Source organism: Chiloscyllium punctatum, chromosome 2 (genome assembly GCF_047496795.1).
Source record: "Chiloscyllium punctatum isolate Juve2018m chromosome 2, sChiPun1.3, whole genome shotgun sequence".
In the NCBI taxonomy this organism is placed as follows: Eukaryota; Metazoa; Chordata; class Chondrichthyes; order Orectolobiformes; family Hemiscylliidae; genus Chiloscyllium; species Chiloscyllium punctatum.
Window position 1 is genome coordinate 125,085,518 of NC_092740.1, and position 23,125 is coordinate 125,108,642.

A 23,125-nucleotide genomic window follows, 5' to 3' on the forward strand; every position below is an offset into this window, starting at 1 on the left:
GGTTAGGTGAATTGGCCATGCTACATTGCCCATAGTGTTAGGTGTAGGGGAATGGATCTGGGTGGAATGCTGTTCAGAGGGTTGGTGTGGACTTGTTGGGCTGAAGGGCCTGTTTCCACACTGTAGGTAATCTAATCATTTCCATACAGAAGCTTAGTGTAAAAACATTTCTTGAAGCTGCATGACTAAGCATAAATTTTGCAATGTGTTCACAAAATGTGAGCATTGCTGACTGGACAGGGATTTATTGCACATTCCTATTTACTCTTAAAAGGTAATATGCTCCTCTGACCTTTTCAGTCAGACAGGAGATACAGAAGCTTGAACACACTTAACAACAGGTTCAAGAACTGCTTCTTCCCTGCTGTTATTAGACAGTTGAATGGAACTAATTTCATATCTAATGTCGATCTTGCTTTTGTGTACTTCCTGTGCAGCTGTAAATGCCTCACTCTGTCTAAACACCCTATGATCTGTACGTCCTTGTTTGTTCTGATCTGCCTGCACTGGTGGCAAAACAGATGTTTTCAATGTACTCAAGTACATGGGATAACAATAAATCAAACCACAAGGTAGTCCTGAGTCAGCCTTTTGTACCACTGCAGGTTGTTTGGTGTGGATACATACACTGTGAAGGTAGGCAGGGAGTTCCCTGGAATTTGACTTCGTGACAGTTAAGAAATTGGAGAGAAAGTTCAAAATTCAGGAGTTGATTGGAAAGCACACTCTTGGTCAGGAGTCTGTGTTAATAAGAGCTAAAACTGACTTTTCGTTACAGCTCACTAGTTGAACAATCCTGCAGGCCTGGGCGGAATAAGCACTATCTGAGTTACACCAGCTTGCTCGAGGGAAACAGGAATGACACAATAACTTGCTTGTTCACTATTCAGCTGGTCCAACCAGTCCCTCCTCTTTCACGAAATAAATTGCAGCGTTCTGGTCTGTTGGTGATAGTGTCGTGGGTGTAGTGCTAGAATAGCACAGCAGGCCAGGCAGTATCCGAGGAGCAGGAAAATCGACGTTACGGGCAATAGCCCTTCATCAGGTTATAGTGCACAGACTAAACACCGGACACAATGATCTACAGTCTTGAAGACGAGGTAATTGTGATGTTTGTTTTCAATGTGTTCTTATATGTATAAGGTTTCACCTCGTGAATTTAATGTACGATTTCCGGGATTGTGAGTCACGCAGAGAAAGCTGAGTGTTGAGTGTGTGACCCTCGAAGTCTGCCACTGTTTCCATGAAACTCTTTAAAATCTAACTGGAGTACTATGGCAGTGGGAATGGTGTATGTCTGCTTCATCAGTAACTTGCGCTCGCCAATACAATCGAATTTTAAAATGAACCACCGCCCGGAAGATAGTTATTCCTCTGGTCAAGAAGTCAGAGTTGCGACTAATCTCCTGTTGTTTCCAGCGAACGTTTCTTTCACCAACCATCAAAAGGCTTTTTTTTTTCGAGACTGTGTCACAACCATAGAATTGTTACGGGTCAGAACCAGGCCATTCGAGCCATTGCGACTGCAAATGCTGTTCAAGGCAGTGCCGATTTCTTGTCTTTGTGCAGGACTATAATCACCTAACGCTCTCCTGAACAGGCATTCAATAGAATGGGAATTGGAGTCATACCTACAAAGAAGATGGTTGTGGCTGTAGGGTGACCCATCCATTTTTATCCCAGGAAATTTTCAGAATAGATACCTTTCAATCAACCTGCTCAGGGATGTTATTATATTGATGTTTCCTGGTCTGGGGTAGAGACTACTGGTGCATTCTCAACAGCCCAGTTCCCCAAGGGAGTGTCCTCAGCCCAACCATCTTCAGCTACTGTTCTCATAAGTGGAGATGCTTGCTGATGACTGTACAATGATCAGCATCACTTGTGGATCCTCAGGTATTTATGGAGTCCATATGCAGCAAGACTGGGATAGAATCCAAACATGAGTTGATGTGTGGCATGAATGTTGCTTGCAATCCTGAAGCATGTAACAATAATAATCTCCATCTCAATCACAAACACAAAAGAATTTAACCATTTCCCTTGGATATTCATTCGCATTATGTTAGCATGTGGCGAACAAGCATTTTAACAACCTCTACAGTGAACAGTTAGTTACGAGAGGTGAGTTAAAGGTTTCATGCTGCTGCCATTTCACACAACATATCAGAAATCAGTCTAACATTTTTATACAAATGTTTATAAGAATACTGTGTCGAAGGTTAAAAATTTGTTTTATTTTTAACACTGAGGCCAGATTTCCAAGTTTGGTAAGGTTGATACATGCACTGAGGAGGTATACTCATTTTCCTCTCCCATATGTTAGCTTCATGCAGTGAGTCCTGACCCAGTTCTCTGCTTACAATGAAAATTTGTATTCTTTTAAATCAAATTAATGACCTAATCAAAGTTTGGTAGAAGATTTTCGTTGTTGTGGTTCTGTTCGCCAAGCTGATAATTTGTCTTGCAAACGTTTCGTCCCCTGTCTAGGTGACATCGTCAGTGCTTGGGAGCCTCCTGTGAAGCGCTTCTGTGCTGTTTCCTCCGGCATTTATAGTGGCCTGTCTCTGCCGCTTCCGGTTGTCAGTTCGAGCTGTCCATTGTAGTGGCTGGTATATTGGGTCCAGGTCGATGTGTTTGTTGATAGAGTCTGTGGATGAGTGCCATGCCTCTAGGAATTCCCTGGCTGTTCTCTGTTTGGCTTGCCCTATAATGGTAGTGTTGTCCCAGTTGAATTCATGTTGCTTGTCGTATGTGTGTGTGGCTACTAAGGATAGCTGGTCGTGTCCTTTCGTGGCTAGTTGGTGTTAGCGTATACGGATCGTTAACTGTCTTCCTGTTTGTCCGATGTAGTGTTTTCTGCAGTCCTTGCATGGGACTTTGTACACTACATGAGCAAAACTAATGTTGGGTATCGGGTCCTTTGTTCTGGTGAGTTGTTGTCTGAGCGTGGCTGTTGGTTTGTGTGCTGTTATGAGTCCTAGTGGTCGCAGTAGTCTGGCTGTCAGTTCAGAAATGCTCCTGATGTATGGTAGTGTGGCTAGTCCTTTGGGTTGCGGCATGTCCTCGTTCTGTTGTCTCTCCCTTAGGCATCTGTTGATGAAATTGCGAGGGTATCTGTTTTTTTGGCAAATACTTTGTATAGGTGTTCCTCTTCCTCTAGACAGGGGACGAAATGTTTGCAAGACAAATTCCCAGCTCGGCGAACAGAACCACAACATTAATGACCTAATTTTCTTTTTTTAAAATTTTTTTCCAGAATACATTTGCTGAGAAAATGAAGGAGGCTGGGAATAAATTAGTTGTGATTGACTTCTATGCAGATTGGTGCAGTCCTTGTCAAATGGTTGCAAAATGGTACAAGGTAAGAATTTGTTGTACTTTTAAGTGGTTCATGTGATCAAACTGTTGAACAGTTAATAATTATTCCTGAATGACAAACTCTGCTTCAAATCCATAATCCTGACAATTTCCCCAACTGTAATTTAATGTGCAGGGTCCAGGATTTATTCCACACAACCAAGCAGGGGAATTGTAGCCAATGTTTTATTTAAATAACTTTCACAAACACATCATCTTATACTAGATATTTTTAATTTGGACACGTTTTTCAATCACAGGAATAAGGCTACATAACTAATGAACAGCATAATCTCACGGGCAACATCGGTTAAATGACAAATGTTAAATAACCACTTTGCTTCAGTATTTACTTGGGCAGAGGGATCACATGGACACTGTATAGGATCATATTAGAAATCAGAACTGTGTTTAAAACAAGTAAATGAAATTATTAAATATGCTAATCAAGCCCTTGATACAGACAGATTACATTCTGTATTCAGCTGGCTTATGATGCAGAGCAATGGCAATTAAAACAGCTGAGGTTACCATTAAGGTTTCACATTCTCAACCTTACCCTCACCTGAAGCATGGTGACCCTAAGGTTAAACTAACTGCCAGTGGTCTCTCTGTAATCAGAGCAGCTCTGTGGTCCAGTAGAACCACGTAACTTTATATTCTGTCAGAGAGAAGGAGGCAGTATACTCCTGTTTCTCTACCATCGGTTTTCTGACTTTTAGATGCTTTTACAATCAGCTACCCTAACCATTCATCCAGAGTGGAAATTTGGTATCATTACACGTGGCTTACCTGCACCAATGTTGGATTCTTTCATAGCTAACAAAAGGGTCTGGAGTTGGTCTTGAGCTCCTGAACCTTCCAGCTCAGAGCCACTGATGACTAGTTCTTCATAGGGAGCATTACTCCACATCTCAATCTTCATTGGAAGCTAGAGGAATTGTTCTCCATTTAAACAATGACACTTCTATTTTTCCCACCAATGTGGACAAGTTCACATTGCCCACATTATATTCATAGTCATAGAGATGTACAGCATGGAAACAGACCCTTCTGTCCAACCCATCCATGCTGACCAGATATCCCAACCCAATCTAGTCCCACCTGCCAGCACCTGGCCCATATCCCTCCAAACCCTTCCTACTCATATACCCATCCAAATGCCTCTTAAATGTTGCAATTGTACCAGCCTCCTCCACATCCTCTGGCAGCTCATTCCATACACATACCACCCTCTTTGAAAACGTTGCCCCTCGGGTGTCTCTTTTAATATCTTTCCCCTCAACCTAAACCTATGCCCTCTAGTTCTGGACTCCCTGACCCCAGGGAAAAGACTTTGTCTATTTATCCTACCATTGCCCCTCATAATTTTGTAAACTTCTATAAGGTCACCCCTTAGCCTCCAACGCTCCAGGGAAAACAGCCCCAGCCTGTTCAGCCTCTCCCTATAGCTCCCTAGCTTCCCACAGAATTCTGGTGTACACTTGATCAGGTCCTGGGGATTTATCTACGTTTATGCATTTTAAGACATCCAGCACCACCACCTCTGTAATATGGGCATTTTTCAAGATGTCACCATTTATTTCTCAACATTCTATATCTTCCACGTCCTTCTCCACAGCAAACACTGATGCAAGATACTTGTTTCGTACACCCCATCTTCTGCAGTTCCACACATAGGCTGCCTTGCTGATCTTTGAGGGGGCCTTATTCTCTCTGGTCGACAAAGGGTCAGTTAGACTCGAAACATCAGGTCTTTTAAGACATAGGAGCGGAAGTAAGGCCATTCAGCCCATCGAGTCCACTCCGCCATTCAATCATGGCTGATGGGCATTTCAACTCCACATTTCAACCCGCATTCTGCCCGTAGCCCTTAATTCCTTAATTCCTCCTTTCAGATACTGCCAGACTTGCTGAGATTTTCCAGCATTTTCTCTTTGGCCCTATTCTCTCCCTAGTTACCCTTGTGTCCTTAATGTATTTATAGAATCCCTTTGGATTCTCCTTAACCAGATTTGCCAAAGCTATCTCATGTCCACTTTTTGCCCTCCTGATTTCCCTCTTAAGTATACTCCTACTGCCTTTATAGAATCATAGAATCCCTACAGTGTGGAAACAGGCCATTCAGCTCAACAAGATCAGATATATTTGTTTCAGGATTCACTCTATCTCTGTTGCCTATACCTGACATATGCTGCCTTCTTTTTCTTGACCAAAGCCTCCATTTCTCTCATCCAGCATTCCCAACACCGACCAGCCTTGCCTTTCACCCTAACAGGAATATACTGCCTCTGGACTCTTGTGATCTCATTTTTGAAGGCTTCCTATTTTCCAGCCATCCCATTTATCTGTGAAATTTTCACCTCCAATCACCTTTTTGCAAGTTCTTGCCTTATACGGGTCAGAATTGGCCTTAAGTTAAAACTTGAACTATTAGATCCGGTCTATCCTTTTCCATCACTATTTTAATTCTAATAGATTTATGGTCACTGGCCCCAAAGTGCTCCCCCACTGACATCTCAGTCACTTGCCCTGCCTTATTTTCCAAGGTTAGGTCAAGTTTTGCACCTTCTCTGGTAGGTACATCCACATACTGAATCACAAGTGTTTTTCTATACACTTAACAAATTCCTCTCCATTTAAACAGTTAACACTGGCAGCCCCAGTCTATGTTTGGAAAGTTAAATTATTCTTACAGATAGCTGATATCTCCATACAAATTTGTTTCTCCATTTCCTGCTGAGTATTGGGGATCTATAATACAATCCCAGTAAGGGGATCATCCCTTTCTTATTTCTCAGTTCCTCCCAGGATATATTCCCAGGAATATCCTCCCGAAGTACAGCTGTAATGCTATCTCTTACCTTACTTTTCTTTCATCCTATAAGTAGGCTTGAGGTTGAGGAATACTGTCATCCAATCTCTTCACTTCAGAATGGTTTACAAAGACAGATGGACAGTCTAGATTGGACATCCTTCTGGAATTTTCATAATACAATCTGAGTTTGAAAAATTTAAGTGGCTCCTACATGAAGAGAGAATTTTTGCCATTGTTTTTTTTTTCCCCTAGGATCTTCCAGAGCAATATCCTGATGTGATCTTCTGTAAAGTAAACATAGATGAAGCTGAAGTAAGTTGGATAATTGCTATGTGAATTGAATTTTGTCTAGATAACCCATCTAAAAATACCAATTGTAGTTTAACATGACAATCCATTAAGTGTTACAGTTCATTTCATAACAGCATCAGCTTGAAATGTAAAGATGCTCTTTTGAATTTGTATTGAAACTTAAATCTATTTTGAGCAGTGCACAGTTCTGGTTTTCCATTTTATAAAGAGTGCAGGCAGAGATGCAAAGGGCTGATACTAGAAATGGCTGATACTATCAGGTGAAGCTGATGGCAGCAACTCTTTGGTTAAAAAAGAGAAGGCTGAAGATGCAATGATTGTGACAAGGTCAGCCACCTCCACCTCCCCTGAATAGGAGTTCCCTGATTGGACTGGATTAACAATCCCAATTAGGGAGACCTGGCTGACATAAAAGGATGAATGTCAGGATTATTGAGCCCTGGAAAGCCTAATTTAGTGAAATATAGTACTATTATCAAAGGCATTGCTTTTGTGAATAAATTTGTGGAGATGGGAGGCCATCCTCTAAAGAATTATTTCAGAGGGATGACTTAATCAAGCTCTTTTAAATGTGTTTTCAAATAAGGTAGACATTTAAAATATCTTTCCACTTTTGGGAAATGCAACACTAGGTGCAATTGAATATAAGGGAGCCACTAATCCAAGAAGAAATTCTAGAAGTATGTGTGAGAATTCGGAATTCTCTGCAATTGGGATTCACTAAAATGATTAGTATTTCAGGGTGATACTGGATAAGAATAAGAGCTTAGTCTAGCCAGCATCAGCTTTGTGACTACAAATGTATTTCAGCACTCAGCTATTTTTCAACCAAAAGACTGACATCGTTTCTGGCTGTGCCATCTTTATCAAGTGCTGTGAGCCAGGGCAAGTATTAACAATTTGGCATTGGCCCCCACTCGCAGCATCTAGGAAGAAGTAGGACTACAGATGCTGGAGAGTCAGAGTCAAAATGTGTGGCGCTGGAAAGGTACAAAGTCAGGCAGCATCCAGGAGCATAAGCCCTACATCAGGAATGTGATAAGCCCTGTTGAAGGGCTTGCACCTGAAAAATCAACTCTCCTACTCCTCAGATGCTGCCTGACATGATGTGCTTTTCCAGCACTATGCTTTTCAACCCCACTCGCAGCCACAAAGCCATGCTGCTCACAGCACATGACTGCTACTCCATTTCATTTACAACTCTATTCTCTCTCTGTTTAACTACCAGGCTATACAGTTTCCTTGTCTGTAGAGACATCCTGCTTAAACATCCTCCTTAACTCACCTGGGGCAACATGGTGTCTCAGTGGTTAGCACTGCTGCCTCAGAGCACCAGGGTCCGATTCCAGCCTCAGCTGACTGTGTAGAGTTTGCACATTCTCCCCTTGTCTGAGTGGGTTTCTTCCAGGTGCTCTGGTTTCCTCCCACAGTCCAAAGATGAGCAAGTTAAGTGAATTGACTGTGCTAAACTGTCAATAATATTCAGGGTATGTAGGTTAGGTGCATAGTCAGGGGTAAATGAAGGGGTCTGGGTGGGTTACTCTTTGCAAGGTTGGTATGGACTTGTTGGGCCAAAGGGCCTGTTTCCACACTGTAGGGATTCTATGATACTCTATCCACAGTGCCCATTGTAGCCCCATAGCTTATCATTGTCCAATTGGGGAGCGTCACAAGGTAATACAAGTATAAACAACAGTTTTCTTTATAGCCATCAAAGGTGACCACAGGTAAAATTAATAAAAGCTGCAGTTCACCAATACAAAGCAAATCTAATACCCTCACCATGACCAAGGACTAGTTCACAATTCTTGATTTACCTGCTGCACCAGTTCCCATCTGTTAGAACAGGGTATGAGTCAGGTCCAGAAGCGCTTAAGGTAGTTGAGCTCTCCTATGCACAAGGGAAATTTTTGCCTCCTCACCTGTTACCTTACTGTTCTGTTTTTCTGGGTGAGGGGTGGTTACTACTTTGGTGTAAAAGATGTGTGGGGCTAAGATACGGCGGGGGTGGAGGTGTTGTGTTTTCTGTTGCCTGGCTTTGGGGCACAGCCTTAACTGGAAGGTGCTAGCACGGCTGTAAGGTTGGGAGTGAATATCTCCTATGGGCGATGGGGGAGATCTCCGAAGATTTGTTTTTTTTTTATTTGTTCAAGTTAGGAGTAGTGTTTAGTTTCTTAGCTTTTGTAGTTTTCATAGTGTTTGTAGGAATAATTTTTAGATTTGATAAAGTCTGTTTGTTTTTTTTTCCCCACTTGCCACACATTGAATGGGTTTCTCCCACTCGGGAGACTGCAGGCTACGGTGTGCAGTCACGGCTAGCGATCTGCACAGGTGACGCACCAGGAATATAAAGGGGTGCCATTCCCTATTAAAAGGAAGATGCTCTCAAATCTTAAGAAGGAAAGGGTTGACATCGCTCTATTGAAAGAGACCCATTTAACTGATGGGGAACATCTGAAGTTACAGCAGGGTGGATACGATATGTCATTCTTCTCCTCCTTCAACTCCAAAAGCCGAGGATGGCCATACTGATATGAAGGAACCTCCCATTTCAGGTGATAGATCAAACCAAGGATGTGTGGACCCTGAGGTGGACAGGATGCCAAGAGGTCTGTCTGGTATAGCTCTGCAGTCTAAACAGTTAGTGGACTTGTGTAAGGAGTGGGAGCTAATGGATGTGTGGAGGTGTCTCCACCCTAATGTAAGGGATTTTACCTCTTACTCCAACCTGCACAATTCTTGTCACTGAAGAATTAATATGTTGTTTGTTCCATTGGCTTGGTTTATTTGGACTTGGTGTTGGCCTGCAGGTTTGGGAACTGAACAATTTCAGACTATGCGGTAGTGTACTTGGATGTTAACACCAAAGGTAGTGGAACAGATACATGGCACTGGCATATGGATCTGTTTTCAGCTGAGGGATGGCAACTGTGTGTACAGTACATTACAAGGGAGTTCAGGGCTTTTTGGGACATCAATTGGGGTATGGCCAGTAATCCATTGGTGCTTTGGGAGATCACCAAGGTGTGTTTTAAGGGGTCTGATTGTTGAATATTCAACAACGAGAAAGCAGCATAGGGGAGAACAGTAGCAGATGCTTGAGATCTGGCTGAAGGCAGCCGAGTCGGCATATTATAACAACAGGCCATCTGTGGTTAAGTTACAATGGGTCACGGCTCTCCGGGCTGCTCTGGACTCAGTGCTCACACAAGCAGCAAAGAGAGGGGTCTCCTTTGCAAAGCAAAGGCTGTTCAAATATGGGGATAAGCCAGGCAGATACTGGCTCAGAAGAAAAGCATTCCGCAAACCATTGTGCCTATCAGGAAGAGAATTGGCAATGTCACTCGTGAATTGAGGAAGATCCATGCCAGGTTTCAGGAGATCTATGCAGAGTTATACCATCAGAGGGCTGTGGAGATGGAATAGAGGGAAAGGAAACCTCTTTTGAAAACCTAGAACACCCTAGTACAAATGCAGATCAGGCCTCCCTTTTAAATGCACCTCTGGTGCAAGAGATGGTAAGGCAGCTCCAAGGTGGCAAGGCACCTGGTTCAGACTGGCTACTGAATGAGTTTTACACACGTTAACTGGACCACCTCTGGAGATGTAGAGTCATTCATATAGCCAGGACTGCCTTCCACCCTCGCTTAGGGAGGCCTATATCTCCCTTATTTTAAAGAAAGGGAAAGACCCTGAGGACTGCGCATCATACAGATCTCTCGTTGAATGTAGACTTCAAAATTTTATCAAAGATCTGGCTGTGAGTTTGGAAAAGGGGTTGCCCGCTACTATAAAAGACCAGACCGGTTTTATCAAGAACTGCAGCTCTTCCAACAATATCAGGAGGGTATTGAACAGAGTGCAAGTATGTTAGGAGAGATTGATTCCAGGCTTGGTGGTCTCCATGGATGCAGAAAAAGCTTTTTGATGAGGTGAAACGGTCATATCTCTTTGTTCTAGATTGCTTTGATCTGGGGAGGGCTTTTGCTAGATGGATGGCAGTGATATATAGACCCCAAGGCAGTGGTTATCACATGGTGCCAAATCAAGCAATTTTAGTGTGGGGAGAGGCAGCCCTCAGGGATGTCCTTTCTTGCCACTGCTATTTACCTTTTTGGTAATTGAGCTGTTTGGCAAAGGCCATCTGAAAGGACCCTAAAACAGTGACACCAAAGGTGGGAATTGGGGTACACAAAATTACTCTACTCTATACGGATGATGTCCTTCGGTTTCTGGCTAACCTGGAAAAATCTGTACTCCAACTGATATATATTTTTAAAAAAATTATTTGGCAGTTTTTCAGGATACAGGATGCTTTTTGTAAAGCCTAAAGTCATTCCTGTGCCAGGATTGGTGGAAGTACCAGATCTGGAGGATGGAAAGCTGTTTCCTTTTCAGTGGTCACAAAGGTTCTTCTACCTCGGAATTTTTATTAACCCCTATCTTCCGTTAGCTGTATGGCGCTAACTTTGTACAATTGTTTGAGAGTATAAAGCAGGACGTGCAGCAGTGGGAGAAGCTACCAATATAATGGTTAGGCCATATAGCCTCAATTTAAAATGAATGTTCTTCCTCAGTTATTATATCCGATGGGGACGCTTCCATTGTTACACTGACAGGTGCTGTGGAGGTTTACTGGTTGGCTTGGATCCTGTTATTTGGGCCCCATAATTAAATTTACCAAGCTGCAACCTTCAGAGGATGTGGGGGTGGGGATCTGAAGAGATACCAAATGGGCACCGGCACCCTGCTGTCATATGTGGGTGACTGGGTGCGTAAGGACTCCAGGTTGATATGGCTTGATGTTGAGGCCTCTCTGGCGCGATGTCCCCTCATCAACTTATTGTTTCTGGACCAGATGAGATTTGTGGCTGAGGCACAGTGAGAGCCCAATTATCTTAAATACATGAATACATAGAGGATAATGTGGCAGGAGAAGGGCAATTTGCTTAAGACTTCACCTTCACCCCATTAGTGGGAGGCCCAGGATTTAGACTGGGGTCAATGGACTCCAGCTTTGGAGCATGGGAGGGTAAGGGAATCTCTTGTTTGGGAGATTTATTAGAGGGAGAGGTCTTGATGTCTTTCGACCAGTTAAGTCGGAAACACAGAATTCCTAATAGGGACCTTTCCGATACTTCCAGGTTAGGGATTATATACAGAAGAAAACATTATAGGGCTGAGCCAAGAACAAGTCAGATAGAGAGAGAAGAGTGCTCGGTTAGTACCATATACTAAATGGAGAGGGAGCTCCTTGGTAGATATGGAGAGACTCCATAGGATCTAGAATCAGGAGTTAGGGGAAGAAATTTCATCTGAAACATGAGAATATATGGGGGAATGTAAAGAAAATTTTCAATGTGCAATAAAGCACAAACTATGCAATTGAAGATCCTTCACAGAATACATATGGCACCGAGAGGTTAGTAAAGTTTAAGAAAGAATCTTTTCTGGAATATCCCAAATGTAAAGTTAGCATAGGCACCCTTGCACATTACTTTTGGTCCTGGTACAAGATTCATGGATATTGGGGTGCCATAGTGAATGAGCTGGAGAGGATCCTGGTTAAGAGTGGATCCAGTGTCCCTTTTGGGACTACCAAATCTGCCCTCTCTGGATGAGCACGGGAAGAGGTTTTTCTAACATTCTTACACACTCTGCAAGGAAGAACGTTCTAATGAACTGGATATCAGAACTCTTGTGGGTTGGTGCAGACTTGTGATGGAGCATGTTCCCAAAGATATCTGACTAATATGGTGCAATATGGCACAGAGCAATTTTAAAAGACATGGCAGCCATTTCTAAATTACATAGACATGGACCTATCGAGGGTACCAATTTAAGGCCTTTATATAGCTGTTTTATAGTGGTCCGGGGAGAGGAGGCCTAGTAAATACCTCCATGTCTGCATGGGTTTCCTCTGCGTGCTCTGGTTTCCTCCCACAGTCCAAAGATGTGCAGGATAGGTGAATTGGCCATGTTAAATTGCCTATAGTGTTAGGTGAAGGGGTAAATGTAGGGGAATGGGTCTGGGTGGGTTGTTCTTTGGAGGGTCAGTGTGGACTTGTTGGGCCGAAGAGCCTGTTTCTACATTGTAAGTAATCTAATCTTTTAAAAAAAGGTATGATAACTATTGCTTTGGTGGAGGTGCTGCGAGTAGAGTAGAGTAGTGTAATGTAATTTTAATTTTATTGGATTGTAATTTAATACTACTTCACATAATTTTGAGTTTATTTTAACTTGGATTAAGTAAGTATGAGACAATTGTATCCCAAAGAATATAAGGTAGTTTATTGTTGACATTACAGTAATATAGTAATGTATTATTTCTACTTTTCTGTATCCTTGTACTTTTATAACTTATTTTCTTTTTTTGTAAAAGGGTAATAAATATTTTTTTTAAAAGACTGTATTCCCATTCTCCCAGTTCCACCGCATTCAGTATATTACCTCATACCTGCTCCAATTGTGCAAAGAACAGCACACCAAGATGGAGGACAATCTGTCCAGTCTACATAGGGAGCTACCCATCAGACCAGTCCACGTAGTGGAACTGCATCTTCATCTTCTGCTCCTTTTGTAGCCCTGTATGAGGCATTAGTGAGGGGTTCTGCATTAGTGTAATGTAATTGGATAGCCCTCATCTCCTCTCAAACCTGCCTGCATGGCATCTGGAGCCTCAATTGCACCAGGTACACAAGTGCTTCAGCAGCTACAGGAAATCGCAGCTGCCAGGGTAGCAGGCATACACATCTGGGAACTTCTTAATTTTTTTTTTGTTCTGCCTAGTGGAAACTCAAGTGCAAAAATCTCATGTTTGTGAGACCTGAGAAACAATTAAGGTTCCTACTTCCAGCCTACTGTGTTTATCACAATGCAAATAATCTGTAAGGGAATTTCTACATCCTTAAATTACCATGACCATATGTAGCTTTTAAGTAATCTCCTGAAATTTCAAATTTAGTTCTGGCCGTCTCGTAGTGCTGAAGTAGTTCAGTAATAGAGCAGTTCACCACAAACCAAGAAAAAAAATGGAGTTTAGATTTCATTCAAATTCAATTGCAAAATTTGACATCCAGTTGCACATATTGGATGCCATACTTTTAACAAAATGAATTGTAATTTGGAAGTTTTGAAGGGCTGAAAATAGGTTTGTCACGAATAAACATTTTAAAATCTGTGTTAACTAGGGCTTAGTTACTACTTTCTAAACCTTGAGACTCTTTTCATTCAGCAGACAAGTGAAATCTGAACAAAGGCAAAATTAAACTCTCCACGTGAAATGTTGATATTAAAAAAACGTTGGTCTTGTATAAATTTATTCTTGAACCTAGTACATCCTCCAGCAGTAAAGTTACCGAAGTAAAAACAGAGCATGCTGGAAAAACTCAGCACATCTAGCAGCATCTGTGGAGCCAGAAACAGAGTTAATGTTTCAAGTTCAATACGACACTTTTGTTTTTGTTCTGGCTACAATTCATACTGAACTTCAAATATTAATTCTGTTTCTCTCACCACATGCACTGTCTGACTTGTTGGGTTTCTGCATCATTTTTGTTTTGTTTTTATGTAGGGTTCCACCATCCACAGTATTTTGCTTTTATTTCAGTTATTTATAGTTTACATTTTGAAGTATACTTTTGTTATGCTTGAAAATGTAGTTGACAATATTTGCACAGCAGGATTTCACAAATAGTAATGAGGTGAACAATCCAATAAAGCATTAAAGGCGCTGTTGAGGGATAAATTGGGTCAGTATACCAGGACATGGGGCCTTTCTCGCATCCAATTTGTTCAAGTTGCATTCAATTCCTTAGGGTGGCTCAATGGTTAGCTGCTGCCTCACAGCACCAGAGATCTGGGTTCAATTCCAGCCTCAGGCAACTGGCTGTATGGAGTTTGTACATTCTCCCCATGTCTGTGTGGGTTTCCTCCAGGTGCTCCAGTTTTCTCCCACAATCCAAAGATGTGCAGCTCAGGTGAATTGGCCATGCTAAATTGCCCATAATGTTAGGTATGTTATTTAGGAGTAAATGTAGGGGAATGGGTCTGGGTGGGTTACTCTTCAGAGGGTTGGTGTGGACTTGTTGGGCCAAAGGGCCTGTTTCCACACCAGGAAATCTAATCTAATATTAAAATAATAGGGAGAGAAAGTATGGTTGTGTTAATGTTAATATGTAGAAAAACAATGCTAAGACAGATCTTAAAGTTGCAATGTGCAATTTTGATGTTATAGCTTTCTAAAATGATTGTTGCTATTTTTTTTCCTCTCTTTGCAGAATTTGGTTGAAAAGTTTAACATCGCCACTATACCACACATTCTGCTCTTCAAGGATGGACAAAAAGTACAATAAGTTTTTAGTTTTGTACATTAATGATGCTTCCTCTCAATCTTAACTGACTGTTTGTTTTCCTTTCACATGGAAATGTATGATTCTGTCCAGAATTGTACTGCAAACTGGAAATGCCATTCTTGAAGGGAACATACTTTTATTACTCCATATTTTGATCCATAGACCTTTTCCAGAGTGATTCATTTGTAGGAAGTCTGAATTTAGACAACCAATGAGTCAAACTATTTTAATCATGCATGGAAGTTTTAGAATATTACAGCCGAATAGATTGGTGCTATTAGACTTGACATTTTTTTTACTGGGAAGTGGGGGTTGGGATACCACTAGAGAGATGTGGAAGCTAATCACAACCTTACAGTTCCCTAGTTGTGAGGAGGATAGCAAAACCATTTCATGGAACAGGGGCATCACATTTAAGGCCAATATTTATTGTCTATCTCTCAGTGCTCATGAACTAAATGGCTTGCTAGACCATTTCAGAAGCCATTGTTGAGCTTCAGGAGCCACAGTAGGCAGAGAGGGCTTCAGTTTAAAATACATTACACTTCAGCACTGAAGTGGCTCAAGCATACGTTTTATGCTCAAGTTCCTGATCTAGGGACTTGACCCTCACCATTTTGATGCCAGTGGCAGGATGCTAGCAACTGTGTCACAGCTGGCCCCTATGGTGACTCTGCTAACCAAGATGGCAAGATAAAATGACTGTGCAGTCAATTAAACATATCACAATATATACTTTTAATAATAGGGGCACAGAGTACAAGAACAAGAGGTTATGTTGAACTTCCATAGAACACTGGTTCAGCCTTGACTTTTTTTTATACCCAGTTCTGTAGCCTCATTTTAGGAAGGATATGACAGCATTAGACAAAGTGCAGTACAGGATCAAGAGAATAGTCCTAGGTATAAGGAACCTCAGTTTGTGAAAACAGATGAAAGCAGTTAGCACTGTTTCCTTAGGGATAAACATCTGAAGGGTTTCGATAGAGACATTTAAAAAATTTAAGTGTTTTTAAAGAGTGGTTTGTGATTGGATGTCCATGGTTTGAAGGAGACAATTAGGGCCAAAAACTGGGAATTGTTGTGTCGAAGATAATGTTTTACCAATCTAACTGATTTTTGAGAATTTTAGATGGTGCAGAGAAATATTGTGAATGCTGGCTGTATAGATTTTAAGGAACGTGTTTGACAAGGTTCCACATAAAAGGCTTATGGAGTATGAGGATCAATATCCATTTCTACTAAAAATTGGCTTAAGGACTAAAACTAGCAAGTTGTGGTAGATGGTATTTGTTCAGACTGAATGATGGAAGAACAGTGAAGGTTCCCGAAGGCTCAGCGCTGGGACCATGGATTTCATTATTTGCCAATGATGCTAAACTAGAGGTGACAAGCAGTAGAACACAGAACAATACAGCACAGTAAAGGCCTCTCAACCCTTGATGTTGAGCTGGTCTTTTATCCTGCTCTAAAATCAGACTAAACTACATACCCTTCATTGTACTACCTTTCATGTGCCTATCCAAGAATCAATTAAATGTCCCTAATGTATCTGACTGTACTACCACTGCTGGCAGTGCATTCCACATTCCCGCCACTCTGTGTAAAGAACCTGCCTCTGACATCTCCCCAAAACCTTCCTCCAACTACCTTTAAAATTATGTCCCCTTGTAACAGACATTTCCAACATGGGAAAACATCTCTTGGCTCTCCACTCTATCTATGCCTTTCAACATCTTGTACAAGTCTACCTAGTCACCTCTTGTCCTTCTTCGCCCTAGCTCCCTCAACATTTCTTCGTAACACATGCCCTCCAGTCCAGGTAGCATCCTGATAAATCTGCACTGCACTGTCTCTAAAGCTCCCACATCTTGCCTTTAATGAGGCAACCAGAACTGAACACAATATTCCAAATTTGGTCTAACCAGGGCTCTCTTGAGGTACAGCATAACTTCGCAGCTCTTAAACTCAATCCCTTTGCTAATGAAAGCCAACACATCATACGCCTTCACAACCCTATCCGCTTGGGGGACAACTTTGTGGGATCTATGAACGTGGACCCCAAAAACCCTATGTTCCTCCACACAGCCAAGAACCCTGCCTTTAACAGCCCTCCACCCTATCCACAACTCCTCCATCAACATTCAAGTCATTAGCAAGCTTACTAGCCCATCTTTCCACTTCCTCATCCAAGTCATTTATAAAAATCAGAGTAGAGGTCCCAGAACTGATCTATGTGGAACAATGCTGGTCACTGAGCTCCAAGCTGAATACTTTCCATCTACTATCGCCCTCTATCTTCTATGGGCCAACCAATTCTGTATTCTGACAACCATATTTCCCTATATCCTACACCTCCTTACTTCCTGAATGTAGACTACCATGGGGAACCTTAATCAATACCTTGCTAAAATACACGTACACCACATCCACTGCTCAACCTTCATCAATGCATTTTGTCACATCCTCAAAGAATTCAATAAGGTTTGTGAGGCATGACCTGCCCATCACAAAGCCATGCTGACTATTTCTAATCAAAATATGGTTTTCCAAGTAATCATAAATCCTGCCTCTCAGAATCCTCTCCAATATTTTGCCCACTACTGACGTAAGACTGACTGATCTGTAATTTCCGGGATTATCCCTATTCCCTTTCTTGAACAAGGGAATAACATTTGCCACCCTCCAATCATTTGGTACTACTCCAGTGGACAGTGAGGATGCAAAGATCATTGCCAATGGTGCCGCAATCTCTTCCCTCACTTCCTGTAGTAACCTAGGGTGTATCTCAACCAGCCCAAGGGATTTATCTATCCTTAGTTTTTCAAACTTTTCAGCACATCCTCCTTCCTAACATTCACCTGTTCTAGCATATCAGTATGTTTCTCTGACCTCAAACTTCAAGATCCCTTTCAGTAGTGAATACTGAAGCAAAGTATTCTTTGCAGATTTCCCCTACTGCTTCTGACTCCAGGTGAAAGTTCCCTTTACTATCCCTGACCAGCCCTACCCTCACTCTGGTTCCTCTTGTTCCTCACACAAATGTAGAACGCCTCAGTTTTCCTTAATATTATCCACTAAAGCTTTTCCATGCCCCTTTCTAGCTCTCAAGTCCATTCTTCAGTTCCTTCCTGGCTACCTTGTAACCCTCTAAAACCCTGTCTGATCCTTACCACCTCAACCTTAAGTAAGCTTCCTTTTTCCTCTTGACTGGATGTTCCATATCCCTTGTCACCCAAGGTTGTTTCAACCTATCATCCCTTCGTTGCCTCAGAGTGCTGGACAGGTTTGTCCCAATCAGCAGGTACATCTTAAACAGCCTCCATATTTCTGTTGTGCATTTTCATGAGAAAATCTGTTCCCAATTTAAGCACCCCAGTTCCTGCCTAATAGCATTGTAAATTCACCCTCCCTCAATTAAATACTTTCCCATACCGTCTGCTCCTATCCCTCTCCTATGAGTACAGTAAAGGTCATGGAGTTGTAATCACTATCACCGAAATGCTCTCCCACTGAGCGATCTGATACCTGACCTGGATCATTGCCAAGTACAAAATCCAATGTTGCCTCCCTTCTAGTCGGCGTATCTACATATTGCATCAGGAACCCTTCATGGACACATTTCACAATAACTGCTCCATCCAAACTATTTGAACTAAGTAGGTTCCAATTGATATTGGGGAAGTTGAAGTGTCCCATGACAACAACCCTGTTACTTCTGCACATTTCCAAAATCTGCCTCCCAATCTCCTCTTCCATGTCTCTGTTGCTATTGGAGGGGGACGGGGGGGGGGGGGGGGGGGGCTGTAGAAAGCTCCCAGTAAAGTGACTGCTCCTTTCCTGTTTCTGACTTTCACCCATACTAACTCTGGAGACAAATCCTCCTCGATAATCTCCCTTTCTGCAACTGTGATACTACCCCTGATTAGCAATGCCACACCTCTACCTCTTATTTACCTTCCCACCCCCAATTCCTTTTGAAACATCTAAACCCTGGAACATCCAATAACTATTCCTGTCCCTGTGATATCCAAGTCTCCGTAATGGCTACAACTTCATAGTTTCAGCTAAGGTGCAACCCGTCCTTCTTGTACAGGTCTCGCCTTCCCCAGAAGGTATCCCAATGATCCACGTATCTGAAGCCCACCCTCCTACATCAGCTCACTTGCACTTGCTCTCTATTCCTAGCCTCACTACCCTGTGGCACCGGTAGCAATCCTAAGATTACTACTCTGCTTGTCCTGCCTTTTAGCCTCCAACCTAACTCCCTATATTCTCTTTTCAAATCCACTTTGCTTTCACTGCTTACGTCATTGAATGTCATTCACTACTTCTGGCTGCTCTCCCTCCCCCTTAAGCATCCTGTAATCTCGACCCAAGACATCCCTAACCCTCGCTCCCAGGAGGCAACATACCATCTGGGAGTCCCATCTGGGAGCGATCACAGAATCTCCTGTCTGTTCCTCTCATGATTAAATCTCCTATCACTATCACTTTCCTATTGTCCCCTCTTCCATTGTGAGCCACAGAGCTAGGCTCAGTGCCAGAAACCTGGCTGCTGAGGCTTTGCCTTGGTCGGTCATCCCTCCCCCCCAACAGCATCCAAAAAGGTATACTTATTGATCGTAATGCCCACAGGGGATCCCTGCACTGTCTGCATATACCCTTTCCCTCTCCTGACAGTCATCCAGCTCCCTTTTATCCTGTAACTTAGATGCGACCTCCTCCCTATCACCCCCTCAGCTTCCCGGATGATCCAAAATTCATCCAGCTCCAGTTCCCTAACGCGGTCTGTGAGGAGCTGGAGTTGGGTGCACTTCTCGCAGGCAAAGTCAGCAGGGACACTTGTGACCTTTACTTCCCACATCCTGCAAGAGAAGCATGCAACTTCCCTAGCCTCTATCCCTCTGCTCTAAATTCCCAAGAAAGATTGAATAAATGGGGGGAGAAAAGTGCTGAAATTAATTGTCTGCAAAAAGACATAAGCAGAATAGGAGGACAAATAACAGATGGAATTTATTGCTGAGAAAAGTGTGGGAAGGGGAGGTAAATGCATACTTAAAAGTTTGGTTCCAAAGACTGAGCAGAAACAGAAAGATGCTTGGTATTTAAATTTTAATTTATTTTTCTGTGATATGGATGTATTGCAACACCAGCTTTTGTTACCCATCAAGAGCCAACCACACTGCTATTGGTTTGGGGTCACATATAGGTTTTATGGGTGAGGGGACATAAGCATTTCTGGATGGCCAACATTTATTGCCTGTCCCTGGCTGCGCTTGAGAATGTAGTAGTGAGCTGCCTTCTTGAACCATGTGGTCTGTGTGCTGTAGGTAGATCCACAATGCTATTGGGGAGGGAATTCCAGGATTTTAAGGTAGTGACAATGAAAGAATGGCAATATATTTCCAAGTCAGGATGGTGAGTGGCTTGAATAACTTTCAGGTGATGTTTCTATATATCTGCTGCCCTTGTCCTTTTTTAGATGGGAGTGTTCATAGGTGTGGAATTTTTGCAGTCTGTCCTCGAGATAGTAGTACACGTTGTTGCTGCTGCTGCTGCTGCTGCTGCTACTATGTATCAGTGGTGGAGGGAGTGGATGTTTGTAGATGTGGTGTCAATCAAGCAGGCTGCTTTGCTCTAGCTTCAGTCAAGCCTTTTGTGTTATTGGTGCTGCATGCATCAAGGCAAGTGGCAAGTAGAAGTGAGGCAGTTAGTAGATTTCATTCCTGAAGGACATTAGAGAACCAGACAGGATTTTAGGACAACTGACAAAAGAACTAGCTTTCAATCCATATTTTTCAAATTTAATTTGAATTTACATTCCACCAGTTCTGTATGAGATTTGAACCTATGTTCCTACAGAATTTGCTTGGGCATCTGGATTATTTGTCCAGTGACCTTATGACTAAGATATTAAATAGATGTCCATGTCTGGGGAAGTTTTGATGATGGCAAGACATATATTTATAGTGCAAAGCATATGTGATCTTGAACTTCATAAATCGAGGTATCAGGTACAAAAGCATGGGAGTATTGCTGAAATTTCTTAATGTTCTGATTAGGAACCAACAAGTGTACTGTGCCCAGTTTCTGGTCACCACACTTTAGGAAATTGTGAAAACCCTTTTGAGAGGGTGTAAAAGAGATTTACCAGAATTCTTCCAAGCTAGGTTGGAGAAACTAGGATTTATTCTCCTCGAAGCAAAGGTGATTGAAGTGGGATTTATTGAAAGGTGTGGACAACTTGGACAGGTTTGGATAAGCGAGACCAGGATAAACACTTCCATTAGCTTATGCTACAAGAACTACAGGGCTTTCGGATTTACACTTCTGTGGAAGACATGCAGGGAGGATATGAGGAAGAGAGTTTAATGCAGCTAACTGCAATGAACTGAACCTGCTGCCAAAAGGATGATGGAAATGATTTCAAATAAAAATTGGATGGGTGATTGAAGAAAATTACCTTGCAGGGGTAGAACAGGGGAATGCAATTGACTGGATTTTTTATTCTGGAATTAAGACTCCTGATAACAAATGATTGAGAGATTTTAATGTTTCCAGTTGTGGATGAGACCAGTATTAAAGCCCATAAGATAATTAATCACCCATTAAATGGGCAGGTGATAACTGTAGATGCACTTGAGGAAAAGTTAGGTAAAGACGTGTGTCAGAAAGGAAGTGAAGGATATAATGTTAGAGCAAAGTGAACAGAGGCAGGAGGCAGTTCATATGGATCTGTATGTAACATTTCATCCGTAAAACATTTGTTTTAACCAGTTTTTTTTATTATATTTTTACAGATAGAAATACAGGACAACAACAACGACAAAAACACTCTGAAGAAAAATATTGAAATCTATAAAGAAGACCAAAGTGTTTCTAAAACCAAGTAAATAGGAGTAAAATACAAAATTGAGAATTCCACACAACAGGATCAATTATGTACAATAAAACAATAAACAATGGTAAAGATTTATTTTCATGTGAACTGTAAAATAATTACCCAAAATGTTAAGTAGCCACTTCCAGCTTTGATCACCTGCTTCTGAATACCTACTTGAGAAAATGGTGTGTATTTGTGCATGCATGCACGTGCGTGTGGAGGGGGGCAAGATTTGTGCAGATGACTATGTAAATTGAAATATGACCAGATATTACTTTATATTTCTAAACTTGACTAAATATAATAAATCTAATTCTGTAGGAAACTGCCAGAAAATTTGTGTTGCTGCTAACACATAAGCCGCATTAAAAACTCTTAGCTGTGAAAGGTCTGCAGTTTTCTGTAGGAATTTACATGGGGAGGAAGTCAGGTAAATCTCTTCTGTACCTTCTTAAAAGGATTTTCATAACTTTCTCTTTGTTGAAACTACACTTTAGGAATGGGCTTGGAGCCTCAACTGGTCAGTGTCTGTTTTTCAGATGTAAAATCGGTACACTTGGGTCTAATATGGCTGGTGTAACAAGCAGCCACTCCTCTATTATCCAACATATTGGAGTATGCTGCATTGCATTGTGCAAGAATGAATGATTGATTTGATTTACTTATTTATTGTCACATAAACAAAGCCTTTCACTGTACTTCAGTATATGAACAGTGCAAGCAGATCATAGTAAGCAAGGATGTACAGATCAAAGAAGACTGAGACAATAGGCATGCAGGTTACATTGCTTATTGATGCTAGAGAGTCCATTTATCAGTCTAATAACAGCCAGGAAGAAGCTGTGTGTGTGTCTTCTCTCTCTCTCTCTCTCTCTCTCTGATGGAAATGGTTGTAAGAAATCATTACAGGGATGTGATGGGTCTTTGCTGGCAGACTTTCCATGGCAGCGAGCAATCTAGATGTTGTCCATGGATGGAAGGTTGGCTTCCATGAACTGTGCATTCTACCTTTTTATGTAGTTTCTTATGGTCATGGGTAAAGCAGTTGCGACACCAGGCCATTATGCACCCACACGGTATGCTTTGTGGAGTTGGTGAGGGTTGATTCAGGGAGATCATTATAATCTTCAAGTATTTCCCAGTTGTTGGACCCCCTTGTGAACTTGGCCAATGCTTGATTTGCTGTTTTTTTTTTTTGCCTGGTCAATCATGGTGCTAAGAGTCCACTAATAATCTTACAAGAATGCTGATTTAAGGAACACATTCCCACTCTTCGAGCTTTTTTTTGTGGTGGACCAATGCTCACTCTCTTTCAACAGTATTTTTCAGTCCTTTGAGAATCTCCAGTAAATTCCAACTTGCCACAACAACATGATGCTTGATTAGTTTTCTCAG

The 23,125-nt window shown here is 41.9% G+C and overlaps 1 protein-coding gene across 1 annotated transcript; it reads left to right on the top strand.

Annotated features, from left to right (window-relative positions):
* The first annotated feature begins 919 nt into the window (after window positions 1-919).
* LOC140488537 (thioredoxin-like) lies at window positions 920-21,823 on the top strand. Its single transcript, XM_072588122.1, has 5 exons — window positions 920-1,100; window positions 3,260-3,364; window positions 6,431-6,490; window positions 14,770-14,835; window positions 21,648-21,823. Exons 1-5 carry the CDS (start codon window positions 1,077-1,079, stop codon window positions 21,738-21,740), a joined length of 348 nt encoding a protein of 115 aa, XP_072444223.1. The 5' UTR covers window positions 920-1,076; the 3' UTR covers window positions 21,741-21,823.
* The last annotated feature ends 1,302 nt before the right edge of the window (window positions 21,824-23,125 follow it).

Bases quoted from the DNA above. Each gene is read 5' to 3' on its own strand.
- LOC140488537 (XM_072588122.1), top strand. From the start codon at position 1,077: ATGATCTACAGTCTTGAAGACGAG. The intron at 6,491-14,769 runs GTAAGTTGGATA...CTCTCTTTGCAG, and splicing joins TAAACATAGATGAAGCTGAA to AATTTGGTTGAAAAGTTTAA. The intron at 14,836-21,647 runs GTACAATAAGTT...ATATTTTTACAG, and splicing joins TCTTCAAGGATGGACAAAAA to ATAGAAATACAGGACAACAA.